General features: G+C 56.1%; 1 protein-coding gene across 3 annotated transcripts in view; it reads left to right on the top strand.

Moving 5' to 3' along the window:
• Nucleotides 1–25,102, top strand: part of VWA3A (von Willebrand factor A domain containing 3A) — a 42,472-nt gene extending 17,370 nt beyond the window's left edge. For all 3 annotated transcript variants that reach the window (XM_039840252.1, XM_039840254.1, XM_039840253.1), the window contains 22 exons: nucleotides 1,940–2,065; nucleotides 3,566–3,701; nucleotides 3,810–3,913; nucleotides 4,621–4,701; nucleotides 5,125–5,219; nucleotides 6,629–6,748; nucleotides 8,749–8,823; nucleotides 9,190–9,334; nucleotides 9,758–9,953; nucleotides 12,348–12,418; nucleotides 14,181–14,333; nucleotides 15,510–15,600; nucleotides 16,073–16,183; nucleotides 16,686–16,783; nucleotides 17,622–17,759; nucleotides 18,640–18,748; nucleotides 20,155–20,299; nucleotides 20,754–20,898; nucleotides 21,309–21,460; nucleotides 22,429–22,552; nucleotides 23,911–24,008; nucleotides 24,093–25,102. In XM_039840252.1, coding sequence (XP_039696186.1) covers nucleotides 1,940–2,065; nucleotides 3,566–3,701; nucleotides 3,810–3,913; nucleotides 4,621–4,701; nucleotides 5,125–5,219; nucleotides 6,629–6,748; nucleotides 8,749–8,823; nucleotides 9,190–9,334; nucleotides 9,758–9,953; nucleotides 12,348–12,418; nucleotides 14,181–14,333; nucleotides 15,510–15,600; nucleotides 16,073–16,183; nucleotides 16,686–16,783; nucleotides 17,622–17,759; nucleotides 18,640–18,748; nucleotides 20,155–20,299; nucleotides 20,754–20,898; nucleotides 21,309–21,460; nucleotides 22,429–22,552; nucleotides 23,911–24,008; nucleotides 24,093–24,144 — 2,565 coding nt within the window. In that variant the 3' untranslated portion in view covers nucleotides 24,145–25,102. The remainder of the gene's footprint in view (nucleotides 1–1,939; nucleotides 2,066–3,565; nucleotides 3,702–3,809; nucleotides 3,914–4,620; nucleotides 4,702–5,124; nucleotides 5,220–6,628; nucleotides 6,749–8,748; nucleotides 8,824–9,189; nucleotides 9,335–9,757; nucleotides 9,954–12,347; nucleotides 12,419–14,180; nucleotides 14,334–15,509; nucleotides 15,601–16,072; nucleotides 16,184–16,685; nucleotides 16,784–17,621; nucleotides 17,760–18,639; nucleotides 18,749–20,154; nucleotides 20,300–20,753; nucleotides 20,899–21,308; nucleotides 21,461–22,428; nucleotides 22,553–23,910; nucleotides 24,009–24,092) is intronic.
• Nucleotides 25,103–25,522: the final 420 nt, after the last annotated feature.

Raw genomic sequence — 25,522 nt, 5'->3', positions numbered from 1 at the left:
CGCCCTCCCCCACGCTCAGCAGGTGCACACAGGTGTAGTCAGGTGAGAACAGACGTGTGAGGAGAACAGGGACACGCAGTCACAAGAGATCTTTCGGTCAGCACGTGTGATGAGCTGGCGATGCGCCTGGAGCCCGGAGCCCTTCTGAATCCTAGCGGGTGGGATCGCGAGTCTCTGTCCAGCCCGCCCCCCGTGCCCCCCAAATCTCTGAGTCTGAATCAGCCACCTCCGACGTCTCCTAGACGGGCCGCTGCTTCTGCGGGGGGCCCGCCGCAGTCAGCTCTGACCGAGCAGCCAGTTCCGTACCAGTCTGCCTGTTAGTGTCCTTGTCCCAGTTAGTAAATAATAGCTTCACGCTCCTTGTGTCCACAGCGGAGGTGACAATTAGCAGACGTGCGTGGACCCATTTGGCAGATCGAGACTCCAACCATCTGTTCCGCTAACAGGCCGTGTCTTGCCTGCTAACCGTTCATAGCCACGAGTAAATGAATATTTGCATCTCACACGTTCAAATGTCACAAAGTCTAGCGTTTCACAGAAGGGAGCCAAGATGGGGCGACGTTTTTCTAGGTAAACGCCCACTTTCGTTGCCTTGTTTTCTAGACTGTGCGTAGGGGCCCCAGGCTGCAGAGGCCAGGAAGGTACAGTAAATGAATGAAAGTAGCTGGTTTAAGAAACATTTTATCTTAAAACCTGTGGCCCTCTTGGCTTATCTGTTCTTTTTCCACTCTTGAGGGAGATATCTGTGCGCCACATGTCATTGTCCTCTTTAATATGAGCAAAGAAAGCAACACACAAGGATGACAAAACTCAGCCGACTCCGATGGGGTCAACGAGCGTGGTGGGGCGGTGGTAAACGAGGTGGCGCACGCGCACGCGCACGCGAGGGGGGCGCCTCCTGCCCCAGCTGACGGCGGCTCTCCGGGAATGGGACCCCAGCGTGGCCGGGTCTTCCGATTTTTCCAGAAGAGACAGAAATCTGGATGATTTTGTGCGTGCGATGTCTTTTAAAACATTCGAGGTGAAATTCACATAAGGTAAGGTTAACCACTCTGAAGTGAGGAGCAAGCAGCGGCCTTTAGAACATCTGCAGGGTTGTGCAGCCCCCTCTTGGCCTAGTTCCAGAACACGTTCACCACCCCAGAGGGAGACCCCGTGCCCGTTAAGCGGGCACCCCCATTCCCTCCGCACCCCAGCTCCCGGCACCCCACAACCTGCTTCCTATCTCCCTGGATTTACTCATTCTGGATATTTCATTCGAATGGAATCGTAAACCTTTTGTATCTTCCTTCTCTCACTTGGCATCACGTTTTCCAGGTCTGTCGATGTTGTCTGGGGAATCAGCACTTCATCCTTTTTTATGGTTGAATAATATTCCATTTTCTGGATAGACCACCTTTTGTTTATCCGTTCATCAGCCGATGGACGTTGGGGTCGTTTCTACCTTTTGGCTGTCACGGGCTGCTGGGAATGTTGGTGTGCGGTATCCCTGTGGCCAGGTACTCGGGGTGTGTACCTAGGAGTGGCAATGCTCTGTCGTGGAGTAATTCCGTTTAACTTTGGAGGCGCCACCAAACTTTTGCACACGGTCGTGCACCCCGCCAGCGGTGCACGAGACTTCGGATTCTTGGCACCCCCGCCGGCACTCGTTTGCGTCCTTTCTAAATTATCGTAGGCACCCCAGAGGGGTAGTGTGTCCTCACGTTTTCAGGTTAGACAGCCCTTCGGTTGTTTAAAAGCACTGCAGGTGAGCGCTGCACGGCGGAACATGGCACGCGTGCAGGCCGTGCCCTGCCCACGGACCCCAGTTTATAACGTCTGCTTTGAAGAATCTGCCACTCAGCTTTAGGAGCTGACGGGGCTGCTTGCCCGTTCCTGCCTTGGGTACAACCGGTAGCTAAGTGACTTCTGGATGGCTGATTGCTCCTGTCACCCCCAGGTCTGTACCAGCTGGGATGTGCACCAGCTCCTGGCTGAAATCCAGAAGGCCCAGAGTCTCCTGGGCCACGTGCAAGGCCTGCGCCATAGTGCCCCCTGCGAGGAACTCACGGGCCTGATGGAGGAGGTAGGTGTGAACGAAGATTCTGGGACCTTCTCCAGGAGACACTCGGCTGGCTCCATCCTCCTTTGTCACCTGTCACCTAGAGGGTAGGGCTGCCAAACACCCCACATTCTGAAAATGAAACAAAGCAAAGCCCCGTCCTCCCCTGTACCCCACCGCTCAGAGCTGGGTGGGCAGGGCAGGCTGTCTACTGTGCCAGAAGGTCCTGGGGACATCCTAACTGAAAAATGGATTTCAGAGCAAGGCCAGTGGACTCCTGCTACCCCTGCCCTCGCCCCCTCCCTGCCCCCCAGTTTGGAGAATGATGAAAACCTCAGCCACACAGAGTAGGCTGTCTAGAAGATTCTTTCCCCCTCAGGACCTTTAGTCAGGTTAATTTAATGTCGGCAGAATAGCTCAGCCAGCTTATGGACACGAGCACCATTAAGCTACGTGCCAGTGCAGGAGACTTAGCCATGGACAGAAGAGAATGGGGGTGCATTTATCCTGGCCGGACGCAGCGAGCCTGGACTTCAGGCCCGGCTCTTCCACGGACTACACAGATAATCACAGTGACGACTAGTATTACAGCAGTTCTCACTTGCTGAGTGCTCAGTATAAGACAGGCACAGTCTCGGTTCTTAGTTTATCTTTGCAAAACAGTCTGCAGTAGGTGTAGGTATATCATTCACCCCATTTTACAGGCCAGCAAACTGAAATTGAGAAGTTAAATAATTTGCCCGAGATCACAGAGCTTAGAAATTGATTGAGTATGAACTGAACCTAAGTCTGTCTGAGGCCAAAACCTTGCCAGGAGTTTCGCAAAATCAAAGGCATATACTCCTTGCGTTTTGCAAGATGATTGTAAGGTGCCACACAGATTCCTATTGTTTTAAATGTTATATATTTAAAGCTAGCTCATTGGGGGTAGTAATGTTCCTAAAAGAATTTAAATACACACACCGAAAAGAGTCAATTTTGAAAAGTAAGTCAAATAGAAAGTTAAAAAGCTTTAATGTTACGTTCGATTTTTAAAAAATCTATATATGTGTGAAGTAAAGAACAGTGCATGGTGCTCAGATGTCTGCAGTCTGGGAGTTGCTGTTCTGTGTGGTAGAACCTCCGAGAACCTCAGGTTCAGTGTTTCAATGTGGGCGCATGGGGGGGCGGTGCTGGGTGAGGTCAGGGCTCCCTAAAACGATTTGGTATAGGGGGACTTTTTAGCTCCCTGAAGCCCTGTGTTTGGAGCGCTCGGAGGGGCTGCCTGCCAGGGTGCGGATGGGGCTGGGAGGGCGGGCAGACGAAACAGGAGGCGAGTTGCTGGGGACACCACCCTCTCCCCTGGACATTCCTGAAATCTGCAGAGAAGGGACGAGGCCGGTGGGAGGGGAAGGCAAAACTGCCTTTCGCTTCCCGGGTAACCTGCGAAGATGCTCCCTTGGGAGGCTGGGCAGGCGCGGGAGATCGAGGGCTTTGCGGGTCTGAAATATCCTCATGGAACGCGGGTTTTCAACATTAATTTAGATTTCCACGGAGGCTGCCAAAGGGCCACTCACAAGTCTCCTGCCGAAACCCCCAAAGCACGAAGCTCCCCTCACAATCGAGTTCCCAAACCTGGAGCGGACTTCTGCGGAATGGCTGAAGGTCAACGGCCTGAAAGGTGGGTCCGCAGAGGGGGCAGGGCCCAGGGCTCGGGTCCCTTGACCAAAAGGCCCAGGCTCCCCGGGGGTTCGTGATGGCGCCCCAACCCCCGGCTCCATCTTCGCAGCCAAGAAGCTAAGCCTGTACCAGGTTCTGGCGCCCAACGCGTTCTCTCCCGTGGAGGAATTCGTGCCTATTCTCCAGAAAACGGTGTCGTCCACTGTCCACGAGGTAACCCGGACTCAGTCCTCACCGTCCGTGGCGGGGCAGCTCGTGGCGGCGGCTCCCTTCCCGCTGATGTCCGGGAAGTGAGGGTCACGGGCAGAGCCTGAGGGTCTGGAGTGGGTCTGGAGTGAGGTGGGTCCCCCACGAAGGTTTTCCTGCACCCCATTCGGAAGGCACCGCCCTCTGTCCTCGCTGTGCCTTGTGCAGACTTCTGCCACAGTGGAATGACTGTGTGGACAGAGCCACGGCGGGCGATGTGGCTATGACGGCTGGGGGGAGGATGAAGGAAGATGGACAAAGCCGGTTTCCAACCTGGCCGTGAAATCCGACTTAGGGCCCCACACCTAAGAACCCGTAGGCAGTATGTTTTAGGGCCTCCAAACCTGTTACTACCGAAACCTCCAACCATATCTTGTCATAAAGACTCCAGGGTTCAGGAGAGGCTCTCGAGGTGGCAGCCTGGCTTACCGTCAGCCTTGGTGCATTCAGGGGCCCCCTGTCCTGAAGGCCCCCTGCCACCAGCTCCAGCGAGGCAGTGACCTGGGCGGCAGGGGGAAGGGGGAGATGGGAGGATAATCCACCCCCAGCTGCAGTCGGAGCCCACTTCCGTCTCAGACATCCGATTCGGAGAGCCCAGTGCCCACACTAAACTTCCAACCCTTCCCCGTGTGGCCCCACGCACCTGCTCCCCTGCTGGCCCCGCCCGAGCGCAGAAGGCAATGGTGCAGTTTCAGTGGCATGACGGCACAGTGAAGAATATTCACGTGGACCCACCCTTCCTCTATGAGTACCAGGTCAGCGAGGGCTCCCATCAGTCAGAACAGGGGATGCGGGAGGGAGCACCACGGAGCACGGAGACCGAGCCCTTGCCTGAACTCTCTCTCGTAAACGGACTATGCTCACCCCCGGGCATCTCTGGAGGATTTTTCTCCCCGGCCCCAGGCAGGGACCTGGAGGCCTCAGACAGAAGCCCCTAACCCTTTGGGGCAAGCTCTCCCTCCTCCCCCATTCCCGGCAACGAAGCACTTTGACTCTTCCCGCCCCGGCCCTGTGTCAGGCTCCACCATGATTTAGTGGACCGTTTATACTGCCTGGCTACCCGTGGCCTTGACGCCCCATTCCCAGAAGCCAGCTGGGGCGCAGCCCTCCCCTCACAGACCCCTTCCTCGGCCACCCTTTGTGCCGCTGCTCACGTGGCGTGGCCCGTGCGTTTGCAGAAACAGCTCAGTAGGGCCGTGCGGATGTACGAGAGGAGGATCGAGTGGTTGTCTTTGGCCAGCAGAAGAATCTGGGGCACCGTCTGTGAAAAAAGGTACCCTCCCCCACGTAGCGTTCTCGTCCTCGTGGATTCGGTATGTGACACAGCCCTTATCCAGCTCAGAGATGCCCTGTCGGGAGCATCAGAAGCCACCACTTAAGGTTAAGGATCAGCAGTCCCCCGGAAGAATGAGGAAAATGTCACCACCATCAGTGACAACATGAGGAACGCTATCACTGTGTTGCTCAGGGCGCTTTGAGTTAAGAAGCAACAGAAGCTAAATGTCAATCATTCAGCTTAAACGAAACGGGGAAGTCTGGTTAGGGTAACTGAAAATTCCAGAACAGGGCCGAAGGCTGTCTTCAGGCACGGCTCATCGGCTCGTCGGAGGCTCGGGCGTCCGTCTCCACCGCCCGGCTCCACTTCCTTCTCCGTTGGCTCTGTCCTCAGGCAGCCTCACCCCTCCAGGTGGCACGGCCACCTCCTGAAGCTCCCAACTTCCTCCCAGAGCTTGGGGGGCGGGCCCACCCATGAGTTCTCCACCCCTGGCGATCTGATTGCCTAGAGTCAAACGCCCACTCTCCGGGCTTGGGGAGGGGTCCGCTCTAACCCCAGACAAATGGGCAGAGAGGGGCAGACATGTTTCCCCGGGGGAAACCACGGTGCTGTTGCCCAAGGAGGTGACGGGCACCGAGCGAGGAGGAGCGGGGTGGCCGACAGAGCCACCGTTGTCACTCGGTGCCTGAACTCGATGTGTCACCCTTACAAAGCAGTGTACTCCGCCGTACTACGCACCTATTATAGCCTTTAAATCTCAATGCCACCCTATGAGGAGCCTTGTTATAAAGAGTTTATGGTTCACCATACCAAAGGTCAGAGAGGTGTGGCGACTTGCCTAAGGCCACACGGGAAGTGAGACTTGAACCAAGGCCTTCTGACCCTAAACCCAGTGGATTTTCTTCTGCTGTCCGTAGAGGAGGCGGGAATGTAAGATCAGAAATAGTAAAAGAAGGAGCAGGTAGAATGTGGCTAGAGATCTCAAAACAGAGCAGAATCGGGGAGACTCGAACATTTCCCAGTGGCCTAGATACACAGCTTCCCCGTCTGACTTGCTTATCTTGTTAAAAACGTAATGATACTGAACGCTAGGGCTTCGAAACGAGGAAATGTGTGAAAGTCGCTGGCTGAGAGTCATCAGACGCAGCCCCTGCCCCTTAAACTGTCTTCACGGTGAGACTTTTTCCATGATAGGGCCCCCTGGGAGAGAAGGTTCCACGGCCTCCCCGGTCTACTGCTGTAAACTCACCTCCGTTGACCTCACACCACGTGAAGGTTTCGAAAGCCGGCTGTGAATCCGGCATGTGAAGAGTTCTCCCGGAAAAAGCGTTAAATAGTAAAATGGAACAAAACGAACACTATCCGGGCGATTCCGTTCTCTTCTTAAAGCTTGTGTTTCTTTTCAGGGTGGTTATACTGCTCGATATCTCTGCGACCAATTCCATGTACATTATTCATATCCAGCACTCCCTGCGGCTTCTGCTGGAGGAGCAGCTGTCCAACAAGGACGCCTTCAACGTCATCGCGTAGGCTCCCAGGTCCCGGCCGGGTTGGGGGGCGGGGGTGGTGGTGGCTGTTTGGTGCACCACTGGGCCGAAGCCTCTGGCAGGAAGCGGGGCGACAGATGTGCGGGACACCCAGCATCCTCGCATGGCTGGCAGTTTATCTGATCCTAATGATCTTGTTTGGGGCGTTGAATAATTAAATGGTAGCTGGACATTTAATGTTGCGAAGGTGATAACCGGCCCCAAAACGCTGCTCCGTCAGCTGAGATCGGGTAACTGCACCCATTGCCCCATTTGGCTTCTAAGCTGGTAAAACACAAGAGAGAAAAAGGGTCACACCCCAGTCTTCGCTCCCAGCTCAGGTCTAGCGAGGAGGCATGGCATTTCGTTTAGGATTCCAATTCCAAATTTTAATTTTATGTGTAGTTACATTATGTAGGCTTATATATAACTATATGTATTTAAATTATGTGTAACAGTATAATATAAAAGTTATATATTTTATATAAATAATTTTATATATAAATTTAAAATTTAAATATTTTATATATTTAACTATATATTTTTAAAATTATATATAACTATATATTTAAATTATATATAACTATATATTTAAATTGTATATAACTATATATCACATAGTTAAATTATATATAATATATAGCTTAAATATATATTATATATAATATATGTTATATATTATATATTACATATTATATAGTTACATCAATTTAAATATATAGTTTTATACATTTTTTAATTGCATACCACTTTAATTAACTAGGGGGAAAAAAGAGAAAAGGAACCCATCCGAACTATACATTTTTACCAACTTTCACATGTAATTGGGAGTGTTCTAACTATTAAGTCAGCAGTTAATATTATATATTCTCATACTAGAGCCTAATCTTTTCCTAATAAATTTCTAGAAAAAATACTTAGAGAAACATTTTAGGCCATGTTTTCATTCATTCATTTATCCATCCATCCATCTGCTCATTCATTCATTCAACAAACCTTGGTGGCCGGCCCGCCGTGTACCTGTCACTGTGCTAGGTGTTACGGATGCGGACCTTAAAACACAGAACCTGTCCCCGAGGAACGTGCGGCCTACGAGCGGGTGACAGGCACGTCGGGAAATAAGTGCTATGGAGTGTTTTCTGTAGAAAGGGTGGCAGGCAAGATATGGGGCAGGCGGGGACCAAAGGCCGGCCCAGTCAGTCCCACCCGGGTGTCTTCGTGGGGGGCAGTGACCCTTGAGCTGAGTCATGACAACGGGCAGGTGTTTGTCTAGCACATGGGAGTGAGGGGTGGTGGGCGGAGGGCGTCACAGGGGCAGGAACAGCACGCGCACAGGCCCGGAGGTGTGAGGTGCTGCTGAACTTGAGAGGACCGTCAGGTCCCTATGGATACAGGGTGAGAGGCAGAGATTGTACGTGATGTGAAACAAACGGACAGGCTCGGATGTTGGTGGTCTCGGAAGAGACCGGCCACGAGGGAGTCCAGGGCCCGGACAGAGGGATCTGTGTTGCACCAGAGACGGGTCGCCTGTTCTCTGATAAAGGGGACAAGTCCTCGAGGATTCAGATTCTGTCTCAGAGGAAAGACGAGATGACACATATTGAAAAACAAAACAAAACAAAAACCGTGGCACAGGCTGGGAGTGAAAAACGTGTCGCGAGCATGTGTCAGTGCCGGGGAGGTCGAAAGGGAGGAGTGACTCCCTTCTCGGGGGGACGGGACGGTCTCAGGGACAACAGGAGTCACCGTGAGCGTGGCAGGAGGGCGGTCCGGCCAGGTCTGGCCCTAGCTCTGTCTCCACGGGGAGCCCCGCACCATGAATGCGCTGGGACACGTGACCGGCAAGGACCTCCCTTGGCGGGCCTGGCCGTGCCACCCTCACAGCTGGGGAGAGGAGCCAGAATTTGGCCCTCCCGAGAGCCTGGGGAGACCTTTGCCCCAAGAGCGGGCACAGAGTGGAGGCCTCCGCCCGGGCATGAGCCTCTTCCCTCCCCTCTGAGGTTTGGGAGCACAGTCGAGAGCTGGCGGCCCGAGATGGTTCCTGTGAGCCAGGACAACTTACAGAGCGCCTGGCGGTAGGTGACGCACGGGGCTGCGCCCGCCGTGTCTGGGGCCGGGCTCGGTGCTGCCCTTTGCTCCGCGCCCCTCTCCTCCCGGAGGCAGCTCTGTAGGATCCCTGCCCCCAGCAGACATGGGTGCGAATAAACAAACATCTACCTCTGCCCCTGCCCCTCCCTGCGGGCCTCCCCCAGCATGGCCTTCCCAGCCTCCTCCAGCATGGCCTCCCCCAGTAAGGCCTTCCTGCCTCTCTGTGGGCCTCCCCGGGCCTCCCTGGGCCTCCCTGGCCTCCTCCAGCATGGCCTCCCCTAGCATGGCCTCCCTGCCTCCCTGACCTCCCCGACCTCCCCAGCCTCACCCGGCACGGCCTCCCTGCCTCCCAGGTGGGCTCTCACCCTGCGGTGTCGGGGCAGCAGGAACGTCCTCAGCGCCCTGCGCAAGGCCGTGGAAGTGGACTTCAAGGACAAAGACAAACACCAGTCACAGGGCCTCTACCTCTTCACGGGGGGCATCCCCGACCAGGACATGGTGGGTAGGCCTCATCCCGGGCGCCCCCATCCTTCACGGCCCCACGACTTCCCCCAGGTGGGGCCTGAGCAGCTCCTGTGTCAGTGTGATTTTCCACACTCGGCTTCCGTGTGCGGGGAACATGCGGGGAGCGGGGTGGTCACATATCCGTCCCTGGTGTGAAGGTCTGGCCGGGGCCCGCGAGCCTGTGTTTCTGACCCGTTCCCGGGGGATGTTGACGGCTGCGATGCTTGGCGACGCCAGGCTCTCGGGCCCAGCTCCCCGGCCTCACCCTGTTAAGATACAGAACTTGTGACCCAGCTCATTCGTATTGCTGTCCTCGGTGCCAGGCACCAGACCAGGCACACAGTAGGCCCTCAAGAGACCTGAGGCCAGTGGCTTCAAGAGCGTCCACTGTGCCCCAAACCCCTCTGTCCCCGACAGCCCCTGCTCAGCGCCTACATGGCCGAGGCCTGTGGGGGCTGTGACCTGCAGCTGAACGTGTGTCTCTTCTACGTGGGCGAGCCACAGATGGACACCACACCCCCCGCCTGCTACGCCAGCCGCACCGACACGGCTGCCGCCTACCGACAGGTCACCCAGGCCGCTGGGGGCCGCTTCCACTGGTTCGGAGACACAGGTGGGTGAGCGGTTGCCGGGTACTGCGCCTGTGTCTTCCCGGGTGCCTCGGTCCCAGCACAGGTCCTGGTGCCAGAGCCGTATGCCAGAAAAGCAGCACGTCCCCGTCCTCTGCGGGGTCACCGCGGGTGGCCGCCGTCATGGGTGCCGACGGTGTGGAGGCGCCCGACGCCGCCCGCCCATGCACTTAAAAAGTGGTTAGCATGGTAAATTTCACGTTGGGTCTATTTCACCACAGTTTTGTTTTTTTTTTTTAAGTGGGAAAAAAAAAAAGTAAAACCGTTTTTAAATGCTTTAGCGTTGGAAGGGACCCTGAGGCCCCTTTTTCCCAAAACGAGGAGTGTTCACCGCAGGTGGTTGGCAAGACAGTGGAACACGGAGCAACGGGTTTTTCTCTCGTGATGGTTGTCGGGGATCGGACTATGCCACCCCAAAACATGCCCCTTGGGCATAACCATTATTTTGAATCGAAGACAGTTGAGGAACATCAAATGCCAGAAAAGCACTCTGCACCCCCCTCCAACTGCTTAAAAAGCAGGACATAAATTTACATTTGTAGAGGGATCTCCAGCTCCAGTGCCCCAAGAGGACAGTGACTCTTAGACTCTGAATCACCGGCCACAACTCCAGGTTCTCCCCCACCCAGAGCGCACCCAGAGGAGTCTCCGTAACAGACCTTACCAAGACAGCCCCGTCTCCGTCAGCGCCCGCCACCCCCGCATTCACCGTCCCACAGGTCGCTGCCTCTAAAAGCCTGCCGCCCCGTCTTCCCGTCCCCACTGTGCAAACCGCATGGTCCTTTGCCGAGATGCTGAGTGAGCCCCAAGCCCTGGTCCCACACACTCGCACGCTGCCCTCATCCATAAATGCTGCTTTCCTCCTGCTAATCTGTTTTGTATCGTTTTAACTTCCCAGGCCCCAGCCAGAGAACCTAGGAGGGAAAAGTTTTTTCCCTCCCATAAATAGTGGTTATAGTCTCGTTTTAACACTTCGTTAAAAAAAAAAAAAAAATGCTAGTTTTTCCACGGTCGGCAGTGACATAGCGTTTTTTAAAGATGCATTTGTAAAGATGCTGACTAGACTTATTGTGGTGATCATTTTGCAATACCGTTAACCCTTGAACAATGAGGGGTTAAGGGCCCCCGACACCTGTGATGTCAAAAATCCACATAGAACTTTTGACTCCCCAAAAATTTAACGGCTAAGAGCCCACTGTTGACCAGAAGTGTCACCGATCACATAAGCAGCCAATGACACATATTTTCTAAGTTATACATATTAAATACTGTATTATTACAATAAAGCAAGCTAGAGAAAACAAAGTTATTAAGAAAATCTTAAGAAAGAGAAAAATACATTTATAGTATTTATTGGAAAAATCCGTGTATAAGTGGGCACGTGCAGTTCAAATCTGTGTTGTTCAAGGGTCAGCTCTCTATATAAATTTTGAATCATTATGTTATATACCTACAATGAATATAATGCTATATGTCAGTTATATCTCAATAATGTCTATCTACTTTTAAGTAAACAAAAGTGAATTGATAAAAAATATAAATTAGTGGTTTAAGTGGTATCCAGGTAAAGCAAAATTATGACAGTGATGGATGGGTGAGTGCATCCCAACCTCTCTGACTTACGATGAAGAAATGACACCTCAGAACCCGAGATGCCTCTGGTTACGAAGTTGGTGGCAGAGCTAGGGCTGGAGCTCTGGGGCCCACTTTTTCCATGAAAAGTGTTAGGCATATACATTTAAATTACTATTGGTGGTTTTTACCAATAATCACCAATACTAGTAATTACTAATATCACTGCTCCTGATAATATTACTACTAATCATAGCAAACCCTTACAGAATGGTTATTCCATGCCAGACGCGGTTCTAAGCATTTTACGTGTCACGACTCGTCCCTCGCAGTAATGCCGTGAAGCGCGTCATTATTACCCCCATTCTGTAGATGAGGGAGCAGAAGCACAGCCCCAAAGCACGTAGGCCGTGAGTGGTGGAACCAGGAGCTGAAGCCAGGCCGGCGGGTCGGCTCCGAAGTCGGTCTTCTTACTTAGCATTACGCTCGAGTCCCTCTGGAACTAGTCGTCAGTATTCATTATAGACATTGGTCACTCACAATCCCAAGGTCGGTCTCTGATTCACTGGAGTAGTAGGGCCTTTGCTCCTGACCGGCTCTCCCTGTGGGTGTGCGCTCTTGGCTGGGTGCCGGGGTGCCGGGCCAGCCCCACTCTCGGTAACTACCACTGGACTGTGGAGGGGTAGGGGCTGCTCAGCGCAGACCCCACCCTGCGGGTCACCTGTCCACACCCTCTTATGTGCAGACCCAGACACTAGCCGGCATCTCCGCCCCTCCCCCACGCTGGCGATGCGCTCTGTTTCCAGGCATTTACGAGAGCGATGATATCAACGCCATCATGTCGGAGATGGAAAAGGCTCTCAACTACTCCGAGAAGGTATGCCTTCGGAGGGCGGGCCGGCGGCTGCGCTGGCTTCTCTGTGTTGTTCCTGGGGCTGCCACGCACAGTGCCTCGGACTGGGTGGCTTCCAGCAGCAGACATTTATTCGCTCCCAGTGCCCGAGCCTAGAAGTCAGAAGGGCCATGTTCCCTCTGAAGGCCCTGGGTGGAATTCCTTCCTAGCTTCTGGTGGTGGCAGTGTTAAAGACACACGAATTGCCCCGGGTGCTTGTGAAAAACAGCAAGAAAGACTTTATGCAACACGGCAGGGAGAGAGTCCTCAACTGTCACACAGCAGAGATGTGGGGATTTGTAGCCAATGGGCCGAGTGGCGGGGCCATGCATGGAATATTGTTAAGAGAGACCCGATTAGCTGTCAAGGACAGGGGAGAGTCCTTGCCAAATGGGCTTAACGGGAATTGTGCTGAAGGCAGGCCAAGGACTTAGACGTCCACTGACCCCAAGGCTTCAGATGGAACGTGGGGTGTCCTGCATGGCGTTGGTCGTGGGTCTGTGTGCTGTCCCTTCTGGCCTCTGAATTCCTTGAACACATCGCTCATGCCGGAACTCAGGGCCTTTGCACCTGCTGCTGCTCCTCCCGCCTGCCTCTCCCCTCCCCCATCGTCTGTGGATTGCTCCGTGTTATGCCAGACTCACTGAAATGTCACTGCCCCGGAGAAGGGAGTTGAGAGGTGGGGACCTGCCAGAGCGTGTCGGGAGCAACGAGAAGAAATAAGGGAACGGACATGAGAACATTTAGGGAGGAACCGCCCAGACGTGTGGCCGATTGAATGTGTGGGGCGAGGGGGAAGGAGAAATCCCAGAGTAAGTCCCGAGTTCCTCGCGGGGGGACCAGGTAGACCGCCCTGTCACGGACTTGACCCCGGGAGAGACAACGGGAGAAGGAGCCCTGGTTGGTCGGGGGTGGGGGGACCAGCTGGACAAAGGTGAGTCTGCAGGGCCTGTGAGACAAGCAGGCATGTCCTTCAGGCAGGTGGGAAAAGATAAGGGTGGGCAGTTCAAGCCACGGGGTGGACAGAGGGCAGGTGGGTGTCATGGTCAAGGTAGGGAGGTGGGAGGGGCCTGCGAAGGAGCCTCAGCCTGGCTCTTAATGTAATTACCACCATTTGCAGGACACACATGGTGAGTTCCCCAGGGGGCCGGGGCCACACCTTCACGGGCGGCCCGAGCCTCCCCTAGCTGTCCTCTCCTTTGGTTGTCAATAATTATTAGAGAGCCTTTCCAGCGGGTAAGAACACGTGCGGGCCGGGGAACGGATGTAAACGCCACTATCCTGCCAGCGCCTGGAGTCGGCCTGGGCAGGCGGCCAGCCGCTAGGCACACGTGGACGCCAGGTCCACGTCTGGAAGCAGCGCGGGCTCGGGAACGGAGGCACCTGGGTGCGAGTTGAAGGTCCTCTGCATCCGAGTAGTCTGGCCTTGGGCACATCCCTTAAGCGCCAGGAGCTTTGGCTTCCTCGTGTGTACCTGCCTGGCCAGCATCATTGGTGCAAGGCTTTGCCCAGGCGTTAGGTAGCCCACGGCCTGGTGCGTCCGGGGCCCTCCACACAGCACTGACCGATAGGGTTGCTGCAGTGCCCCCTGCCCCAGAGGCATTCTAGGGACAGAGAGAAGAGTCCAGGGGCCCGCGTGCACCCAGTCTCCTGCTGTGTGTCTGGCCTGCGTGTGTCTGTCCCCTGCCTGGGGGTGGGGGGGGCGCTGTGGCCGGGGTGCCGCTGACCCTCCCGATCCTCGTTACAGTGTGCCTTACTCGTGTCCTCGCTCAAGAACCAGTCCAGAAAAGACCTGGAGAGCGCGGCGCCCCCCAAAGAGAAGCCCAAGACGCTCAAGCAAAGAAGTCAGCCCAAGAAGCTCTGTCCGTCCAAGCCCGCAGCCCCCTCGGTGCCCAGAATGGTTTGAGCCCCTCTCCCCGATAACACGCGGAGGATTTCGTTTCCGCCTCGTGTCCTGCTCTTTCCGAGACCCTAGGGGGCCTGGGCCGGGCCCCCAGCCCGCGGCGGGGGTCCCCTGGGGCCTCCGCGGGCAGGCGCCGTGCTGGGGCGCCAGGTCCCCGCTCTGGCGCCACCTGCGCGTCCCGCCTGTGCTCTGGCCGCGCTGAGGACCCCGGAGACGGGACGGCCGCGCCGGGCTGTGGAGAGGGAGGGCTTGTCCGACACGGTCACACGGTCACTCGGTCACTCGGCAAAGGCAGGGGCAGGCCAGCCGTGGCCCCATTCAGCACCTGCCACATCTGTCCCGTGTGACATGCGCGCCTCTGCGGCCGGAAGGGGCGCCCGGGGTGCGGCTGGGGAGACCCCGGGCTCCACCGCGTGGGAGCCGAGCGGGTGAGGGCATCCGTGCGCCCCGCCGCGTCCCCCCAGGGATGCCCTGTGCGCACGCGCACCCCTGCACGCGGCCGCCCGCTCCTGGGGTGCGCCGCTGACCCTGCTCCCCGGGGGTACTGCGTTTGCAGGGGCGTCGCCCTCCGTCCCAGAACTCTGCCAGGTTTCAGGAGCCCGCCTAGAGACTTCGCCACCCCCTTCCCCAGATTCCGAGCCGACACCCCTTAAGTCCAGGGTCTGCCTCTTGGGCCTTCGGGACGGCCCGAGCTGATTCAGTGTGAGGGCGCTGAGGCCCTGATCAGGCCTCCAGAGGGCCCCCTGAAACCCGGGCCTGCGCCCCGCCTGGAGTGGCAGCTCAGCTCAGGGTCTCAGCTGCTCCCCCGGCCCTGGGCGACTGTCGCCATTGCCACACCCCAGCTGTGCTCAGTCATGAGGACCCTCCCGCTCCTGCCTGTCACACTGGAGGCCCAGCAATCTCAGTCCAGCTGGGAGGGGAGTGGGGAACTGTGAAGAAGTTTCTGGCAAATCCACACACACACACGTGCTTACATACATACTTTTTCACCTCAAAACCCAGAGTCTCCTCAATCTGTGGGCAGGAGATGCAGCAAATGTGCCTGAGGAATCCACCCCCTTAGGCCTCTCCTGGCGAAGGTTCCTAGCTGACAGGTTGAGGCTGGGGCAGCGGATGGGGGTGCCCCTGCCACAGAGGACAGGCCACTGTTAAGAAAGACTGCCTGTTTTCTAGAGCATTAAAGATGACCATGACAGAAAAGGAAGTCCCCCCTCGAAAGCTCTGACACGGCGTCCACTCAGTGGCAAAGCGGGCATCCCGCCAGGTGAGGCATGGCTGCCGTGGGCAGGGCCGGGGGGTACACGGGGCTGGCTGAGTTGCCCCAATAATGACAGTTACAGAAATGACCAGTGATCATCCGTCTTTCGGCTGAGAATGTCCCTTTAAAGCTTATAACAATCAGTTCTACGTGGCAGGTCATCTGTTAGTTCCCCACGTTACTGAGGAAGAGATTCGGGCTCAGAGCAGCTAGGAATAGCGACCAGCACCGGCCGGCTGCGTCAGGGCACAGGTGTTTTTATGACGGTGCTCAGCTCCTGGCACCTAGGACCGTGTGTCCTCCACGCAACGCCTGAGCCGTAGCGAGTGGTTCGGAGCAGAGTCCTGGCGTCAGCAGCCCCTGGCTGGACCCTTCGCCGAGTCCTCCGCCTCTCACCTCCAAGCTGGGGGACCGCGAGGATGAGACGTGACGGGCGCGGAAAGCGCTTACCCCAGCCGACAGGCCACATGTCCTCTAGCTGCAGCCCGGCCAGCCAAGGAGGACGCTGCGGGACGGAGGAGGGGGCCCAAGTCAAGGGAGGCAGGGACGGCTCTGTCACTGTTTTACATGGAGACGGGGAATAATGTGGGTAAGTCGGCGGCCACCCGGATGTCCGGGCAGCACCCCCCTCGCCCTGTGGGACTGTGAAGTCGGCAGGCCCCGTGGGAAGGACATCCCCCGCGCTGTCCTAGGACCTGAGCGGCAGGCCTGTCCTCACCCCGCTCAGGTCTCCCAGTCCAGGGAGTGGGCAGGAGAGTCCACACTGAAGGGTCCCCAAGGCCCCTGGGTGCAGCAGTCCTACCCCACCCTCCAGGGGCAGCGTCCTCGGCTCTGAGGCTGCCGGGGGAGGGGGTGGACAGGAGCCCGGGCCAGCCCGATGGTGCCGAGCAATGGCTCAGATCCCAGCACCTTCACCGAGGCGTGGAGAAGACAGGCCCGGCTCGCCCGCCCGATCCCCCAAGCTTCCCTGTCTACCTCTCAGCAAATGGCACCCAAGGAATTTTACAGCTGACTCGGCTGACAGAGAAATCGATGTGGACAGGGGGCGCGGGGAGGGAGGCATGCAGATAATCTCACTCCGTTTCTCCCAGGCTCTGTGTACAAGAGGTACTCTCGGGGGAGGGCCACCCGAAGGCCCACGTCTTCTGTCGAGCTGCCCAGGAAGGACACAGTCTGCTCAAGCCAAGAGGTATGAGGCCGTGTGCACCAGCACATACTCCCGGGGCAGTAATTCCTGCCACCAGCCATCACGCCCAGGAGGGTGGGCAGACTGGGACGTCGGGGAAAACTTGCTTAGAACGACTGCTTAAGGTGGCATCTGGGATAAGGATTCAGCGCACGTAGGTTCGAAACCCGGGTCTGGCACTTCCTAGCCGGGCGACCTAGGGTAAGTCCCTTAGCTACAGTCATTCTTGCTGTCATTGTCTGTACAGTGAAGACAGTTGTACCGCTATAATAGGACCGATGACTAACTGAGGTGTCAAGTCCTTAGTGGTGTCAGACCCTCTCGGTCGCAAGCAACAGAAAGCCACCCTCTTGGTGACATGCAGATAGAGCGTCGTCATTCTTCCCACGGCCGCTCAGGGAAAGGCTGAGCTCGGTTCCCACTGAGCCAGTCCTGGATGCCGCGCCGACTGGTCGGAGCCCGCCCATTCTGGTGGCTCTCATTGTGACGAGGAGACTGAAATTATCTTAATCTGTTTAGAGCGTGAGCTCTGAACCAATCAGGGTTTCCACACACATCTTATCAGAGAAGGTCAAAATGGACATTGGGAAAGCAACCGTGTCCACCAGACTGGGGAGTAGCAGGCGCTCAATAAATGTTGTTCCCTGTTCGCCGTATTTCTTGTGCATCTGTCCCCAATGCCATGAAAGGACTCTGCATGGGATGCATGCTCAGTGAGGACCTAAGAACCCCCCATGTCAAACATAAGACAGGTTTCAAACGAGAGGTTTTAATAGATGAGTCAGTCCTTCATTTTAAGCTTTAATTACCCAAGATAATAGTTCTTTCCTTTATTCTAAAGTGGGTAGCAAATTTTGGGCTAAAAAAACTGAAGATGGACATCTCCAAACGCATCGGTCCTAACTGCACTCATCAGAAGTCGGCGTGGAGCCCGGCGGCCGCCAAACACTGCAGCATCTTCCCCAGCATGGAGGTCAACGTACGTCAGCTTTCTCGTTTCTCCTGCCTCCTCTCAGCCACCAGTGGCAGCATGTGCTGGGGAGGGCTCCCGGGGATGGCCGCACGGCACCGTGGCTTCTAGTCTCCCTGCTAAAACCCTCGCCCCCGCCCCCCAAAGTGGGGCTGCTCTCAGAGAAGAGGAGATATAGAATCTGTCGGGAGAAACGTGAACGCCTCAGAGTGCTTGAAACCACACTCTGGGGGGAGCCGGGCTCACCGGAGTGAGAGTCAGAAACAGTGGCAGACGCCTTCCCCCCAGGACGGATGGTGGGTCTATAGGGGTGGCGGGGAGCAGGGGGTGAGTGGTGCTCTCCGTGTTCTACTTTGGGGCTCACGTTTTCTCAGTGTTTCGACCCTGGAACAAGTACATTTAGTACAAAATGAAAAGCTAACCGTGCTTTTTTTTTTTTAAAGACCCTATTTTCTAAAACATTAGCAACATGAGTGGAGCTATAAAGCTAAAAATAGCCACCAAATTCAAAATTGCCCACTAGAAAAATGTCATGGAAGTTTCGTCGTGCTGTCCCCTTTTCTATCAGAGGTCACGTTTTAGTTTGTAATTTATGGAACTTTCCCTCCTACCGTCAAGAGTTTTCTATCTTAATTTAGAGATACTCTATTTTTTATTATTACAGTGACCATTTTTGTCACAAAACCATCATCCTAATTTCCCCATTCCTTCCTAGAACCATACATCTGGTAGTATCATAATAAAAAGAAAAAAGTTTTAAACAAAAACGCATGCTTAACAATAGTTTGGAAGTTACGAACCACGACAGACTAAACTATTTTAGGGGGTGATGGGGGTGATGGAGAAAAGGCTGATGGGGGGAAATTTGCCTTCACTCGCCTTAATCCAGGGGACGGTGAGACACATTCAGTGGACGCCCAGGGAAATTGAAGTGTACATCACGTGCCTGGAGAAGGTGATAAGACGCTATGTCCAGAGGCTGCAGTGGCTGCTGACTGGTGAGCCTGCCTGCTGTCCTGGGGGGCGGAGGGGCTCGAGGGGAAGTGGAAGTCAGCCCCGGGCACCCCAAGCCAGCCACTCATGAACCATCAGGTAGGGCATTAGGGCAGGAGGGCCATCCAGGTACAGCATGACCTCAAGGTACAGAGGTCAGGCAAGGCGCTGGAGGACAGGCAGCTAGAGCACTGGGCGAGTGTGGGGGAAGGACCCCTGCTGGGCCGCCTTCCACACCCTGCCTCCCCCGGGGGTGGCTGCATTTAAGGCTGACCGGGCTCCATACACTGGTTCAGGAAGGGAGGGAGAGACAGGATGAGTCTCGACAGCAAAGAAGCCCCCGTTCCCTGCGAAGAGCACCCGGCCGCTCTGGAGAGGTGGATGGACCGAGCTGGCTGAGGAGAGCAGGCTGGGCTGGGGTTAGGACGTGGTCTGAGCATCCAGTCCAAGAGGCCGGGCCGGCAGCTGCTACTGGATGGAAGGGCTGTAGGCTCTGGGGCCTGGTAGGAGGACGGAGCCTTTCACAGAGGTCCCTGTGTGGGCCGCTCAGGGCTCTCTGCAGTGGACCCTGGTGTGCACAGCCCGCAGGCAGTGGGGGTGCGATGCCTGCCCCTTCCCAGGCCTCTGGAGGGCAGTGGTTAGCGGCCGCCTTACAGTGTGGCCCAGAGGACCTGGATACGAACCCCGAACCCCGGCTGGCCCTGCCAGACCAGATGACCCTGGGCAAGCCACCGCCCTCCCTCGTTCCCTTGAGGTAAATGGCCAGTCCTTCAACAGCCCCTCCGTCTTTCTCTCCGCTCAGACGAGTGTGGCTCTCCCCTCCCTCCCTCCCCACAGCCCTCCCCAGGCTGTTCTCCTTACACCCCACCTCTGTCCTCACCTGTCTGCTTCCCACCCCACACCCCTGGAATTCAGCTTCCCCCTTAACCCTGTCGGAACCCCCGGCGGGGTCGCGGCTGTGCGTGACCTCTGTCTTTCTTGCCCGGCTGCGGGCTCCATGAGGGCGGTGGCCCCTCTCGCTCACCGTGGCACTGTGCGCCGGGCTGGGCACGCGGCAGATGCTCAGCGGGCCCTGTGCTCGGTGACATCGTTTCCAGCCCCCACAATACGTGACACCACTCAGTCCAATCACTTAACTTTAACTTTAGGGCCGAGGAAACTCAGGTCCAGGGTGGGTGTGACCGCTTATGCAGGCGATCTCAGGCAGAGCCACCGCCAAAATCTTGGTTTCCCAAAGCCCGGAGCCCTAGACAGCTGGCCCCTCCCACAGCGTCACGAAGGCCATCTCCCGTCGCTGACCCGTCAGGCAGCTGCGTTGCGAGACCACGTATTTGATAGCCGCACCAAAAAGCCCCCAGAAGGGGCCACTCCTCACGGCCTCCCTGCCTCTGCCCCCTCCGCCTCGGAGCAGGGAGCCGCCGGCTGTTTGGTGCCATTTTGGAGAGGAAAGTGTGCATCCTGCTGGACACCTCAGGGTCCATGGGCCCCTACCTGCAGCAGGTGAAGACGGAGCTGATTCTGCTGATTTGGGAGCAGCTGCGGAAGCACTGTGACAGGTAAGGGGCAAGGGCGTGGGCGGTTGGGCAGTCCAGGAAGATCAAAGGGGTAGTTCTGGGGCATTGCTGGCCTAGGGCATCCCCCTTACCGGACTTAATGTTAAAAAGAGGACACATTCACTGAGCCCCTTCACGCACGATTCCTCACGATGACCCTGTCGGGTACTGTTGTTATCATCCCACTTTTCCGAAAAGCACATGAGGACTTAAGTAATTTTCCCAAGATCGCGTAAGCCATCGGCGGCTGAAGGGTATTTAAGGCGACTTCTTTGTGCACCCGGAAGCTTTGCTGTGTCCCTTCTTATTCTCGGGCGGCCCGTGGCCCTCTCCCCAGGGTGTGGGGCTCCCCATAGGACTTTACTGATAGGCATGGGCAGGCCTGCCGGAGGTCACTTGACCCGAACTCGGTGTACACTGGCACATTCTGACCAACCTCTTTCTCCCCGCTCCCCAGTTTTAACCTGATCAGCTTTGCAGAGGGCCTCCAGCTGTGGCAGGACACCCTCGTGGAGACCACGGATGCAGCGTGTCATGAGGCCATGCAGTGGGTGACCCGCCTGCATGCTGAAGGGAGCACCTCAGTCTTGCAAGCATTACTGGCAAGTTCCACCCCTGAGCCTGACCCGGTAGCAAGGCAGAGACACCATCCCCCCATATACGGATACTGCGCAGTGCTTTACAGTTTACTAAGCGTTAAAGCACTTCGCCTTCCTAACAGACCGGTGAGAAACGGATTCTCATTCTCACTTTATAGATGAAGACGCGGAGGCTCAGAGAGGTTAAGTGCCTCGCCCGGGGTTAACCAGCCAGGATGTAGGCCGGGTCCTTTCTCCTAAACTTCGGCAGCCTCCTTGGTCTGTGGTGGGCTGAAGGGGGAGCCTCTCGGTCTTCACGGAGAAGTCGGTGGTGTCCAATCAGACGCATCTGCCTTGGGGACAGCAGGCCCTTGGCTTTTGCGGTTCCTGGTCGGCACCTAGGCCTGAGCTGGACGGCCTACGCACTCTTGCAGAAAGCGTTCAGTCTTCGCGGTGTGGAAGGGCTGTACCTCCTGACGGACGGGAAGCCAGACACGAGCTGCAGCCTTGTCCTGAGCGAAGCACAGAGACTCACGGAAGAACGAGACGTGAGGGTGCACACCGTCTCCCTGAGCTGCTCGGGCAGGTGGGCCACCTGTACCCCACCTCAGGACCTCGCGTCGCCCCCATCCCAGGACCTCGCGCACTTGCACCCCAGGACCCCTTTGCGTGGCCACCCAGGACCTCGCGTGCGCCCACCCCAAGGACCTCGCCATGTGATAAGCCCACCCGAGGACCTCGCATGCCCCCCCATAGCTGGTGTCTGGGGGGCAGGGCCTGGGCAATCCGTCTTGTGCAGATTCACGCTAGATACCAGTCTCTCCTGGGCCCCTTTCCATGAGTCAGAAATGGGGTGGGTCTGGGCAGGGACACACGACAGGGTCGGCTCCTCTGTCCGCCCCTTATTTGCCATCAGTGGGCGCCCCCCCATGACAGTCTCCCACACGGGAGCGAGTTTGCACCCCTCCCCACAGTCACACGTCATCTCCCTCCCACTAGCCTGCCATCTTTCTGGGGAGCACATTTATATTTAGGGGGAAAAAGTTCAAAGTAGCACCGTTATGGTCGCCTTCATAAACGATCACCATAGAAACACGTGTCAGATGACAGAGATGTGCGTGCTTCGGAAAAAGCCATCCATGTTATGGGCCAATAATGCGATTATTGGGTGTGTGGTTACTTAGGTGCACATTCTCTCTGTCTAAACCATGAGCTCCGTAAAGCTCGTCCTGTGTCCCTGCCAGACCTAACGCGTCAGGTGCTGGGTAGATGTCCACTTAGGGGGCGGGGCTAGCGCGCTGGCCGTCGCCTTTCAGAGGGTCCAGGCTAAATGGTAACACTAATATGGTGGCTCCATTTCACATGCAGCAGCAGCTACTGCCACTGCCTGTGAACTGGCTGGGACAGTGATGCTGACATGGCCTTAGTGGCCTAGGGCGTCAGAGTCCAAGGCCCATCACCCCACAGACTCGAGTTCCCGGTGGGCTGGGGGCTCCCGGAAACGAGCCTGAGGGGTCACTGAGCCTGGCCCCAGCCCTCTGTCCCTCCCTCCAGGGCAGAGGTCACCTTCCTGAGGAATCTGGCCTCCCTCACCGGGGGACGCTATCACTGCCCTGTCGGCGAGGACACGCTCTTCCAAATCCACGGCCTGCTGACCAAGGGCTTCGCGGATGAGAAGGTAGGTCGTGGAGCTATTGAAATGGCTCCAGAAAATGTCAACAGATGGGCTTTTCCCTCCTGACTGAAGAGATCCTGGTTTCTCTTGTCAAAGGCTCGTGCCTGCCCAATGCCCCCTGTCCAGGCTGGACGTCCTCAGGGCTGGGGACGAAGCAGAGCGGGGTGTTACTTAGTAATACGACAGCCTGCATCACTGAGCACATACGACGTGCAGCTTTGTGGCTTCATATAGACAAGCCCTCTCCCTCCGCCTGCGCCCTCCTACCCATGAGACGGGTGAATGACAGGCTCGGGCAGAGTGAGCGGTGAGGCTGGAGCCCAGATCCCCCTGCTCCTAGGCTCTGTCCTTGAATTCCTGCGAAGTTCTGTCTCCCTGTCTTCAAGCCATTGAAACACAGATACTCAGGTGATGTGTTAAGTAGTAAACCTAGAAAAGTCAGAGGTTCCATCACACGTGCAGGATAAGAAGAAAGTGCCAGTGAGTGAGCCTCTTCCGATCTGAGGGAGCGTATTTATACCTTGTAGGACTGTGCTGTTGCCAATGACAACATCTCCAGGGCAACGAATTATCAAGACAACCAACCAGAACTCCAGATTTGTTTTTGACGGTTAAAGATTACTGTCCCAGGACACGGCATAATTTTTGAAGTCAAGTACTTTGCATGATTTCTTTGTTCAAGTAACTGTTTTAGGGACAAATATGACAAACAATACAGCGAACAGAACAGGTGAAAGTAATGGATGTTCACCCGTGTCCTTATCATCCCGGAGAGCTAAGGGGACGGTATCATGGAGGTTCTATTTAAACCTTACTGAATCAGGTTCTTTGTATAGTCTCTGGGTGCAGAGTGGGGTCATCCTCGCTGCTGCCGCCCAAGAGAAGGGGCAGTTCCTCTCTCCCTCAGATTCTCCTTGACCGTGAGGCCTTGTGCTTCTCGGGCTAGACTCTGGAATTCCGCTGGTTGGCATAAGGTAAAAAGCGAGTCCGCGAAGCTCAGTTTTACCAGCAGGAACAGCGAAAGGGCTGCATAGATCCTGCTGAGTGACAGATGAGGAGCACACACCACTCTGTCCTGCCGACCTCCGTGCAGTCTGGAGGCTGTCTTGGTTTTCCACTGCCCCTCCCGCCCCTGACTCTCAGACATCTCATTTCGAAGTGTCCTCTTTGCAGAATGACCGCCTTATCTGCTTGTGAGCTCTCGTCCCTGGACGCGGGCCAGCCGAGGCCTTGAGGTTCCCCACTCTGGGTGGGAAGCCGTGTTTACGCAGCTCAAAAATTCTCCTTCTAAGATTTCGAATCTTCAGGTCCCATCCAGTCACCGAAAGGATCTAACATCACGCTCGTTCCCCCTCTTTAAGGACCCCATGTTGCCACTGTTCGAAGGAGACGATTTAAGGAGATTGGCCCAGGAGATCACCAAGGCCAGGAGCTTCCTCTGGCTGGCCCGGGCATTCAGGTACGCCCTCACGTGGCCCCCCGGGCCTGCCCTGCTCCTCCCTGGGCATCAGGGGACCACCGTCCACCATCTCTTGTCTTCTAGATCCCAACTCCAGAAGAAACAGGACGCAGAGCCAAAGGCCACTGCTTTGTAGAGAAGTCCTCTCAGCTAAGGAGGACACCTCCCATCTCCCGAGGCCCACTCAGCGCCAGGCAGCACACTGTTCCGTGGATGGGAGCAGCTCCGGGAAGGGATCCGAAATGACGATCCCTCTATACAGAGAGACATCCCACGAAGAGCAACTCGCTGAGCTCACGCCGAGCCTGAGGGCGAGGTGCCCTGGGAAGCTGTGACCGGCACCGGGGGTCCCCGGAAGCTGAAGGAAGAAGCTCTGCTATCTCAGGGTGCCCTAACGTTCCTGCCCTGTCCCCCAAAACACCCTACCCTCCAGTCACAGGATTGTGGCTCACTGGGAAGCTCTGCCCCAAGCCCCCTGCCTGGAACATCCTTCTTGCCACCCTCTGCCCGGTGACTCCTGCTCACCCATCGAGACACAGTGCAGATGGCATCAGCTCCACCGCGAAGATGTCTCAGGGACCCAGCAAGAGCTGGGAGCCTCCAGCCTCCTTCCCATAGCGTCCTGACCAAAGACCCCTCCTTACAGAGGTGACACTTAGCGCTCTAAGTGACACTTGCTCCTCCTCTGACCGTGAGATGAGGCTGGTATTCCAGCCATCTCGGCCCCCCTGGCCTGCCACATGGCAGACACGTAGTGAACACCGTGCATGTAGCTTAGCGGTGGGGGCCCAGGTCCGGAGCCCGGGGCCCTCATTCCATGCTTCGTGCCACCCCGGTCCCTGGGAGCGATGCCGATTCACCGTCAGCGCATCCCGGAGGAAGAAACACGTGAGCCTCACCGCCACCCCTGCCCGACCGACTGGACCAGACAGGGCGCCCTCTGCCCAAGTATGAGGCCCGGGCAGGGTCTGCTGGGCCAGCTCCGCCGTGTGCACAGAAACGAGGGTGTCGTGTTGCGTGAGCCGGGGGCGCTTCCTAAGACGAGAAAAGTGCCTTCGTTGAATTCATAGAATCGAAATTGCTTTTAAACCGAAGTGAGTATTGGTATGTGTGTTTTGGCGACATAAAACTTTATTAAAAGACTCATTTAGAATATAGGGAGAACTCCAAATCCATGAAAGAAAGATAAACATCCCAGTTTTTTTAATGGACGAAAGACTCAAACAGGTAGAAATGGATGATAGGTACGTGGAAAGGTACTCAACAGCCTTACCCGTCAGTGACACGCAGATTCAAACCACAGCGGGACACCACTCCACACCCACCAGAGTGGTTAGAAATCAAAAGACTGACAATTTCCAGATACAAGGAACCCGGAGCTCTGTACACGGCTGGCGTGAGGCGGGTGGGGTGTACATTGGTTTAACTGCTCTGGAGAACTGGTGATTTCTACCCAAGGAAAGCACATGCACACTCCGTGCCAGCAGCGCCCCCAAGAGAAACGGGTGCTCATG

This window comes from Pteropus medius, unplaced genomic scaffold (genome assembly GCF_902729225.1).
Source record: "Pteropus medius unplaced genomic scaffold, Ma_sr-lr_union100, whole genome shotgun sequence".
NCBI lineage: Eukaryota > Metazoa > Chordata > Mammalia > Chiroptera > Pteropodidae > Pteropus > Pteropus medius.
This window is presented reverse-complemented; position numbering and strand designations above follow the sequence as displayed.